Source organism: Apium graveolens, chromosome 10 (assembly GCF_009905375.1).
Source record: "Apium graveolens cultivar Ventura chromosome 10, ASM990537v1, whole genome shotgun sequence".
Classification (NCBI taxonomy): Eukaryota; Viridiplantae; Streptophyta; class Magnoliopsida; order Apiales; family Apiaceae; genus Apium; species Apium graveolens.
In genome coordinates this window covers 154817566-154828278 of record NC_133656.1, presented here as the reverse complement: position 1 = coordinate 154828278, position 10713 = coordinate 154817566, and the positions used below count along the sequence as shown (strand labels likewise).

The following is a 10713-nucleotide window of genomic DNA, read 5'->3' as shown; positions in this document are numbered from 1 at the left end:
CCCACATAATTTCCATTCAGGATCAGGGCGGGTTAGGTATAGGTTTCGGGTCGAGAATCACAACACAATTTCACGTCCTACACGGTGTGTTGGCACGTACCCAAGAACACGCCACGATCCCCTGTACATTAACCCCCCCCCCCGGTTGTTCTCGGTTGTACTGTAAGTAGTGCGATGAAGATAAATTAGGGCCACAATTACAATGAACCAAAATTAGTGCCTCAAATTTCTCTTTCGTAGTACATATAAACACATTAATTAATTTACATTATACTCTGCTCATTTCATTTCCTATTTATATTATTCTACATAGCTTTATTTTTCTTGTTAAACCCTACTTAATTTTCATCATAATGTCACTTCCTAACGAACTCATATTTGATCAAGTACTCTCTCGTGTCCCCGTTAAGTATCTTCTTCGTTGTGGATGCGTGTCGAAAGAATGGTGTTCGGTTATCGATAGCGTTGCGTTTATTAAAAAACATCTTAAAAATGCTGTTGAGTGTAAGACTAATGGTGTCATTTTTGTTGCGGACAATGATAAATTTTACTTGACTGATAATGAGTCAGTGTGTGATGACAATGTGGGTGTTATCGAAACGAATGATCCCGTTAGGAGTGTTCTTTCGGGTGCTGATTTTTTAGGGGCTGCTAATGGGTTAATGTGCTTTTGTAAGAATAAGAAGAGTGAGTTTATATTGTTTAATCCGTCGACTAGGAAGTTTAGGAAGGTATCGAGTATTCCACGTGAGTTTGCGGGGATTGATGGTTTGGTTGAGGTTGCTTTATGTGGGTTTGGTTATGATCGTGTTAATGATGATTATAAGGTTGTTAGGATTGGTCAGTTTGCGGGGGGAAATCAGTTTTATTTAGTGGTTGTTGTGTATAGTATGAGAAGTGATTCGTGGACGCGGATTCAGGATGTTCCGGGAAACATTTGTATTACGCCAGAACGGGGTAGGTTTGCTGGTGGAGTTTTGTATTGGTTGGCAATGAAGTATCAGGTTGATTTCCGGGGTAGCATTGTTGGTTTTGATCTCGGGCTTGGACGATTTACGGAGGTCCCTTGTCCTGCTGTCCGTGGGAAGGTTTTCATGTTGGTTTCTGCTGGAGAATCCCTTTGTGTTCTTGATAACTACAATGGTTCTAGTATGGATGTGTGGCTGATGAATAGTGCTGGAATGGAAAATTCTTGGTCTGGAATGGAAAATTCTTGGTACAGAGCATTTTCGGTGGAGAAACCTGGTGCACTTGGAAATTTTAAGTTTGTTAAACCTGTTGCTTTTTCGGAGAGTGGCAAGTGTGTACTTTTGGAGGTGGACCGTGCAAAACTTATATGGTATGACCTTGTAAAGAAGGCAGCCAAGAATATCAGGATTCGTGGGATTCCGAGTAAGTTTGATTCATATGCATATACTGAGAGTCTATTGCAACTCACTGAGGGTAAGCAGCTGGACAAGTCATCACATGGCACGAAAGAGAAGAAACAGCAAAAGAAAAGGTAATAAGTGTTAATTGTTGGATATTTCCATAGTTATGTGATCTAAGTTGTGTTTTCTACTTGTTAGTAGCTTTGTATAAAACTTAGTTACTTAGACTTTGAATACTCACTTTGGGGAGCTTTTTTGCTTAATATGTTGTATTAAGTATTATGAACCATACATTTCATACGCAGCATAGACAAACACAAGCATGTATGAATAAGAATGTTTATTTTAAGTATTCGCTTGGATTTCTACACGCAATTGGGTTCCATTACGCCTAACCGTGGGTATATGCCATTTCTTGCTTACTTTTTCATGTTTTGTTATTCATGCCAGAGGCTTATAGGTTTTTTATCTTATCTAGCATCTATCGTCTCTGTTTCCTGTCATGTAGCACGATAGAGTTACTTAAAGGCTATTACTTCTAGTTTTCCTAAATGATTTTGTTAAGGCTTTGGACCTGAAACCTGGGATGCTCATTTATGTAGTTTGGGTACTGGAAAACACCTGAAAATATGTGAACAATTAAAAGATCTGTAGCCTGTATTTCCATTTCCACAGCTGTCTCTGGCAATAAATGTGTTTATCAGAATCACCGTCTTTGTAGTCAGTAAGTGTTTTCCTGTCAATATTACAAGTTGGATATTCAGAAAACAATAGTGTGGGTTCCTTCATATTTGTAGATAATCAGGAACCGCATATCCTAGTTAATCTTTCCCCTACCCCCCATTTTGGTAGATGCAATGGCTTACATATTCTAGTCCAGCTAGTCTAACTATTATGATTTAATATTTTGCATCTCTGTTATTATAATGAGAGTAATCTGTGTATCAAAGTTACTAATCACATGGCAGACCCTGTTTATTTAATGTCAATAGCTTTACTCAGCCGAGATGTCTTTTGCTTGATTACGATAAATGGAATATTCATTATCAGGCGGATGTTCCTTACTGATATTTTTGCCAATTGTGACCTTATCTCTTGTAGGGAGGATTTCCTTTCCAAAGGATTCAGACTGAAGCTATAAGATACATGATTGAAAAGATAGATGAGTTGGATGACAAGGTAGAGTTATTTGTAATCTAAAGTTGGTGCAATGGAGTTTTATAGCAATCATGTTTTTGTGTTTGTTTACCATAGTAAGTTTGAGTCTTTGGCTCCTCCATAACAACCTTTTTCTGTTAAAGTGTTCACTTCTGTCGATTAAACTTTATTACTGTCCAAAAAACATGAGTATTCACTTGTACATGAATAAGCTGTCCAACTAATTAAATGTGTAATAGGAATTATTGTGAACTTGCACACATGAGCTTGTTTGTGAAAAAGAAATAACTTGCATACAAAATTTGAACTTAGTTACCTGACAAGATGGTTTGCCAACAATATTGTGTTGCAGGGGCACGGAAGATGCGAGACAACTGACTAGTAGAGATCTCGGTCTTCTGGGAAAGAAGGGAGTTACCAGAGCGATAAACATATTGATGTTCTTGTCATTGTTTAGGGCCAGCATTCCTTTTGTGTTGGTTAAATTTACTCTTCCTTTTTTAATGTTTTAGTGATACTACTACACTGGTAGTTGTTTCAGATGCTGCTCTTGTCTAACAGTTCTGACTGGTTTTTTTCTTATATGATTGCCCTGTAGTTTTTTATTGAAATCTTCCTGTGTAAAATAAGCAGTAGCAAGCATGTGTACTGTAGGCGTTCTTTTGTGTTACTGAGCTTAAATAATTGCAGCATGCATCTCAGTTTGGCAGGTAAGATTACGCCATATTTAGATTAGATGACATATTACATGATTCTATTAAATTAGGGTATAGTTTTTCTTATTTTATAAGTAATTTATAAGTCGAAAAATGTAGGGAACTTGTCATATACATTCGAAATAAGTTGAATCATTTTATTAAGTAGGTAAAACTGATGGGAAGAATAAATCAAGAATTTTTAGTGCAGTGTCGTGTCGTATCGTAAAATTTATTCTACTACTTATTCAAGATAATTCAATAATAAATAATTCTACTACTTGACAGAAAGACTGTGTGATGGCTTTATTTAGGTAGTTATAAAATAATTGAGGATAACTAACATCAAATCAGAGTGGCGCAGCGGAAGCGTGGTGGGCCCATAACCCACAGGTCCCAGGATCGAAACCTGGCTCTGATATATATATTTCATTTCTTTTTTCTCTCCCTCCCGCCTGGTTTCAAGGCTAATGGCCTTTGCATTTTCTACGGCAATTTTTTACTTTTAATGACATTTTACAAGTTAAGCAGACTACGGTATTATGGATGTATGAATTTGTGCACTTAAGTTCAACATTGTTCTCGCGGTTAGCAGAATAGTGTGTCACAGTTAATTAATCCATTTTACTCCGGAATTATGGATGCAGAACCGTGTTGTCAACTTAGGTTGTTGATAAACTACAAATTATTTAATTTAATCCAGTCTATATTTGATCACTTTTCTTCCTCTTCAATATGTCTACTAGGTTTATTGAAACTTTGATTAAAGGGAAATTCTAATACTTGAAAATTAAGGGTTCTTCATCACCCTTTATATTAACTAATAATCCATATAATTCTAAAGTTGAAGCTGACAACCAACATATATTAAAAATTTGAAATCAAGTGCGGAAATATAAATCTAAAAACTGAAAAAAATTTGTATATCATATGTCACTTTTTATTTTGTTAAAGCATTTGATGTCACCTTTAGGTAATGATCACATCACCTATTTACCCCGTATTTATATTTATTATTAATTTATACAAAGTACTGTCTGAAATACATGCAAAGAACTGACAACTTCTCCATGTGACACGTAATAACTGACACACCTGTTCCAAGTCTTTCCGGTTTTATTTCTAAAGGATCAAACTTGTTTCCTTGTTCACTATTGTCCCATATTTGCAGGCACATCTTCCCTTTCTACAACTCTGTGTTTTCACTCATTTAATTTTGTGATCCGCGATGCCATCCTAATATATTCATGTAAAGCCTCTTGTTTATGTCATTCCAACTTGATAGTTATCGTTTTTCGCATTAAAAAAAAAAGATTTGAATTTCATTTTGTCTGTGATCTGGATTTTTTGTTGGAAAATGAGGGTGATGCATGGACTTTTAGTATGTGTTTGGTTTGTTGTGAATGCGGGGTGTTGTTTAGGTAGATTTGTGGTGGAGAAGAACAGCCTCAGAGTCACTTCCCCGCCCGAATTGAGAGATACTTATGAATGTGCTATAGGAAATTTCGGGGTTCCTCAGTATGGAGGGACAATGATTGGTGTTGTAGTGTACCCCAAATCGAATCACAAATCATGTAACAAATTTAGTGACCATGATATCTCTTTCGAATCTAAGGCTGGAGGAAGACCAGTTTTTCTTCTTGCTGATCGTGGAGGTATATTCTTATGCTTGTCCTGACATTGTTGTATAAACTATTTATGCCTGCAAACTACATAAACTATGAACTGGATATGTTTATAATTTTGCATATGTGTGATTAGCGAGTTTTTGTAACTTAATGAATCTTTATTCTGTCATATTTGTGCATAGTAACTACATTGTATTACGGGACTATATGAGAGAGCATTATACGTTGATGTGAGCCTATTGGCATATGTCATATAGTATAGTATTTTTTGTATTTGATCATAATCAAGGGTTGAGCTACTTATCAAGATATGATGTGCTAGAAAGTAGAAACCTTTTCTTGTTTAAAAAAGATAAAAATCTTTTGTTTATCTGCTCCTGTAAGTTTGATCTGTAGTTCGGATTTGAAATTGTAACCCGTTGTCTGTACTTTGTGCAGTTTTTTCTCCTCCAAATTTAGTGTTTTTTTTACTGTTTAGACCTTCTTGTTCCAGAGTGAGGTAGTTATAGTTTTACTGTAAAACTATAACAAATTTCTAAAATATTAGCTGTTACATATTAAGAAATTTTTTAAGGTAGTGACTAAAAGATAAATTTGACTGTGATATGCATACACAAGGAGATGACTGATTGTGCATACCCTCAAGAAACATTCTTATACTAACCTTTTTTATCTGGAAGATTGTTACTTCACCTTGAAAGCTTGGAACGCACAGATGGCTGGAGCAGCAGCTCTTCTCGTTTCTGATGACAGGATTGAACCTTTGATAACCATGGACAGTCCAGAATCAGAGAAAGCTCAAGCAGATTATCTGCAGAACATTACTATTCCGTCAGCACTTATTAGCAAATCGTTAGGGGATAATATCAAGAGAGCTATATCTGATGGTGAGATGGTTACTATAAATCTTGATTGGAGAGAATCTCTCCCGCATCCTGATGATCGGGTTGAGTATGAGTTCTGGACAAATAGCAATGATGAGTGTGGGCCAAAGTGTGACAACCAGATAGAGTTTGTCAAGAGTTTCAAGGGAGTAGCACAGATACTTGAACAGAAAGGTTACACCCGTTTCACGCCACACTACATCACTTGGTATTGCCCACAGGCTTTTATTTTGAGCAATCAATGCCAGTCCCAGTGCATCAACAATGGCAGGTATTGTGCTCCAGATCCAGACGGGGATTTTGACAGAGGATACGATGGGAAGGATGTGGTAGTTCAAAACTTACGTCAGGCTTGCTTCTTTAAAGTTGCCAAGGAAAGCAGTAAACCATGGCTTTGGTGGGACTATGTCACAGACTTTTCAATCCGCTGCCCAATGAAGGAAAATAAGTATAACAAAGAGTGTGCAGATACTGTTATTAAATCACTTGGTAAGTCTGCATATAAATATAAAGTATCTCACTTCTAATCTTTAATGTGTTATATGGATTTTTTTATCTTCTGTATAACTAGGTAGATATAAGGCGATGCAGGATACTTTTTCTGGAATTTATTTATTTCCTGCATTCAAATTTATTGTGTAACATACTACATGTTATGTCTGTTTCGCTAACTTAAGTTTCTAGCACTCATTCAATTAACTCTTTTGCAATCGTAAATACTTTCCTATTCTTAATTTTTTTGTTTTGATAATCGAACACACTTCACATGCCCAACTTGTCTGTGACAAGATTTGAACATCAACCTCCAGTAAGGGAGCGCTGGTGTATTTGGTTACTTTTGAACTGTATATTGTTTTAATGAATTAAATATTGAGATTTTATATTTTAAAATAATCGATATTAACATTTAATTTTTTGTCTATAGGCGTTGATCTCAATCAAGTAGATAACTGCATAGGGGATCCTACTGCTGATGTAGAAAACACCGTTCTCTCAATTGAACAGGAAGCACAGGTTCAACTTTCTTTGCGTTCAGAGTATAATGTTCTATTTTTAATTATCATTGCCTTATCAGATATGTATCTAGCACATAAACTCGTGATTTGGAAATTCTGGATCCAGGTTGGCAAAGGTTCTCGTGGCGATGTGACCATCCTGCCAACTCTTCTCATAAACAACAGGCAGTATAGAGGTATGAAGTTAGATCAAAAGCGTCGTATGAATACACATATGATTTTGAACCCTGTTCATCTCTTGTTTAGGTAAGCTGGACAGAGGAGCAATTCTCAAGGCCATTTGTTCAGGTTTCGAGGAGACGACTGAGCCAGCCGTTTGTCTTACCAGAGGTGATAAAATTTTACCTTCTTATCATTTCAACCCTTTCAAGAACGGGAGAAGCCCAATAAGTTTTTTACCACTGCTGGTATATGTCATTATATTTCTTAATCAATATGGTAACCATGTAGAAGTGTGTTTGTTGTGCTGATGCTTAAAATTATTCCACGAGGACGCTGTGGTTTCTTTTTCGCTAGAACCTTTGTTAACTGGTGGCTTTTTCTTAACTTTTTCTTCCCGTTTCTGCCTTCATAACCAACCAATTAATATACACTTACTGACATAAATATTATGAAGGCCAATGCAAACAGGACCACTTACGTATCAGTAACTGCCTGTCGTATTTTCTGTTCTTGTATTGATCAATTCCTTGATCAAACCCATTTTTTTGAAAGATGCTTTCTGGTGGACACTCATGGAAAGAAGAGTGTAAACTTTTGATGGTATTTTTAGAACTCCACTTTCTCCAGTTCAGTAGATATATCATTTATAAAAATTTAACTGTTCTTTTGTTTAAGAATGTGAGCTGTGACTCATCGTCTACTTCAAACCAAACACCCTAATGCTTGTTATCCCAATGTTGTTATGAGGTAAGTTGTTTATCATTTGCCAGGACTTGTCTGCAAAAAGGGCCCAATCACCTTTGAATGTGAAAAAAAATTGTATTAGACAAACTTGTTGTTTGCAATTGTGTTCAATGTGTCAACTTATTTGGATTAACTTGTTCTACCATTTTTGATTCTTTCAGATATAGAAACCAACGAGTGTTTAGAAAATAATGGTGGATGTTGGCAGGATAAAGCTGCAAATCTTACTGCATGCAAGGTGATCCGCCTGCAATTGATTTCTGTCACTCATAGCTATATGAGTCATATAATATGACCATATATGTCTTGGCAAGTTCTAGTTAATCATGTTTTACTGTTTATTGCATGATTTTACATATGTCTTGATATAGGACACATTCCGTGGGAGAGTGTGTGAATGTCCTATTGTGCGAGGAGTAAAGCTTTCTGGTGATGGATATACTCATTGCCAAGGTTGGTGTTCCACTATGATACTATTCTTATATGTGCTTTTGAAACATGTACATGCATACATGAGGAATAAACCATGACACTGAGCACAAACGTGAATGACATTGAGTACGAATCTGCATGGTTTCTCAGACATTATTTACTTGTCAAATTTCTGTGACAGTTTCTGGAGCATTACGTTGTGGAATTAATAATGGAGGCTGTTGGAGAAAATCCCAGGATGGAAGGGCATATTCTGCTTGTGTTGTAAGTTTTTCTTGATGAACATATACTTTAACATATGTTTCTTCTGAAGTTCGGATTGAGCAAGATTTTACGAAGTGTTGGGACAAATGAATGCTCCACTCCGTATCATATAAGTTTTCCGAAGGACATTTTGCAAGTCATTGTGTCAAAAGTAACATGTAACATGACCTGTAACAGACAAGTAGAGCCATAGAATTCAGTAATTGAATACTCCTATTTACATCTGTTGTCTCAATGTATATCGTTGTGATAATTTTTTGTGCTTACAACTCTTTAATGATTTTTCAGGATGATCGTACAAACGGTTGTGTGTGCCCACCAGGATTTAAGGGCGACGGAGTCAGTAATTGTGAAGGTACATTCTTCTATTTATTCTAGAATTCAAGATGATTCTAGTTGTACTTTAAAATTTCTTGTTACTTTGAGAAGATCCTCAAGTATCATTATCTTGAGGCTAATCACTTGTATTGTCACCGATCGAATGCTAAAAAAAAAATCAAGCCTCTATAGTAGTGATCTTATACTTTGGGGCTATTTTGTTATGGCTAAGTAACCAACCTGTAAACCTGTGGAGTTTAAATACTGGACAAACCTTATACATCGTCTATTTGTCGTATTCAAGTTGACTGGACTAGTATGCTATAACCCTCTTCACAATTTTCTTTACTTCCATAGATCTTAATAAATAAAATCTCGAGTGTTCTCCGTGCAAACAGTTGGTCAAAACGTTATATGCTTGACAGCTCCTTATCATGCTCTGAAGGTGTCGATTGGCGGTGTCTGCAATAAAGGTCTTCAGTTTAATACATATTTTCTGTTTGTTGGTTCTTCCAGATGTTGATGAATGCAAAGAAAAACTGGCTTGTCAATGCCCAGAGTGCAATTGCAAAAATACCTGGGGAAGTTATGACTGCACCTGCAATGGGAATCTATTATACATGCGAGAACATGATACGTGTATCAGTAAGTTTCCGCATATGCATCATTTTTGTGATTGTTTGACCAAAAATTATATTCACTAGTACTCTCTCATCGTTTATCAATAAACTTGTTAAGTGATTAATTTCCAACAGCCTAAACATATGCTTTGTGACTTTCCCATATGTTTGCATTCTTTTAATGTCCAGGTAGTTTACTTTGAGTATATTGGATCCATCATTTACAGGTTCTGAAAAGTATTTTCTGTAAAACTGAGTCAGATCCAAGCAGCCTTGTGAATTTCACTGATATGGAGCAATTTTCACAGTTTCTGTGCAGCTTCGATCATTAGTTAAAAGATATTTTTCCAGAAAAGAGATTAGAATAATGATAGAATTAGTAAACTATAAGTTCTTTGCTTGATTTTTATGCCAACAGCTTCTGATGAATTATCTGCAAAAGGAAACTTTGTTATACTGTTGGTTACTGCTGAAAGATGTTTATATGGTATATACAGGTAAATATTTTAAAACAGATCTCAACTGGGGTTTTGTTTCGATAATTGTAATTGCTTTGGCTGCTGCTGGATATGCAGTGTACCAATACAGGATACGGGTATGCCTTATCATTTTACTCTTTCTAAATTTATATGTTACTGATGAGGTATCGGTTTCTGAAACAAGCATGTCAGTTAATGTCTAGCAGCAGCTACACATAATGAAATCGTGAACTCTTGTGCAGAGATATATGGCTTCCGAGATTAGGGCAATCATGGCACAGTACATGCCTTTGGATGACCAACCAGAAGTTCCAAATCATGTCGCGCAGGGGGAGGTCTAACTGCAATATCGTTAGATTATTTTACCCCCTGCGCTTATTGGCTGGAGCTGTTAGGCATTTCCTATGAGCTACTAGTTGTCTTGTTGTATCATTGCATAATGCTGTTTATTTCAAGGGAGAATCTCATCTTCATTATGTATATGTTACCAGTCTGATGCACATAAACTACCTACGAAAAGAGGAAAATTTCCTCTGGAGAAATGGATTGTTTTTAATCATCTCATATTCATGTCAAAAGGACAAACAAATAATGATTGAATTTCATACCAAATGAGATGCATCCCTCTATTGAACTCTGCTGGATGACCTTAAGTTTAGAGTTTCAAGATTCTTTTTTTACTAAACGAGTTTTAAGATTCTTGTCATAAACATGATACATCTATCTGGTAGACGTATTAGAATTTTGTTAATTGTTGACTTGCTTCTCATTTTCATTAGACGTTTTTACAAGTTACATACAGTTTATAAATTTTATCTATCCAAAAACTAAGTTCGTAATTCACTATAAAACGTGCAATTTGATCGGCCACCGCAGAATTTACCGTTCATAAATTTTATCTTAATCCGTCAATGCAAAATTCACCGTTTCATAAATTCTATCT

General features: G+C 35.9%; 2 protein-coding genes across 2 annotated transcripts; both read left to right on the top strand.

Moving 5' to 3' along the window:
* Window positions 1–136: 136 nt before the first annotated feature.
* LOC141693505 (F-box protein CPR1-like) lies at window positions 137–3176 on the top strand. Its single transcript, XM_074498635.1, has 3 exons — window positions 137–1501; window positions 2472–2549; window positions 2881–3176. The coding sequence occupies exons 1-2, from the start codon at window positions 354–356 to the stop codon at window positions 2509–2511; spliced, it is 1188 nt and encodes a 395-aa protein (XP_074354736.1). The 5' UTR covers window positions 137–353; the 3' UTR covers window positions 2512–2549; window positions 2881–3176.
* A 1223-nt stretch (window positions 3177–4399) lies between these two features.
* Window positions 4400–10329, top strand: LOC141692782 (vacuolar-sorting receptor 1-like). The gene is made up of 12 exons (XM_074497721.1): window positions 4400–4878; window positions 5532–6224; window positions 6661–6749; window positions 6858–6927; window positions 6998–7081; window positions 7819–7895; window positions 8029–8110; window positions 8271–8353; window positions 8642–8708; window positions 9188–9316; window positions 9789–9886; window positions 10013–10329. The coding sequence occupies exons 1-12, from the start codon at window positions 4581–4583 to the stop codon at window positions 10109–10111; spliced, it is 1869 nt and encodes a 622-aa protein (XP_074353822.1). The 5' UTR covers window positions 4400–4580; the 3' UTR covers window positions 10112–10329.
* Window positions 10330–10713: the final 384 nt, after the last annotated feature.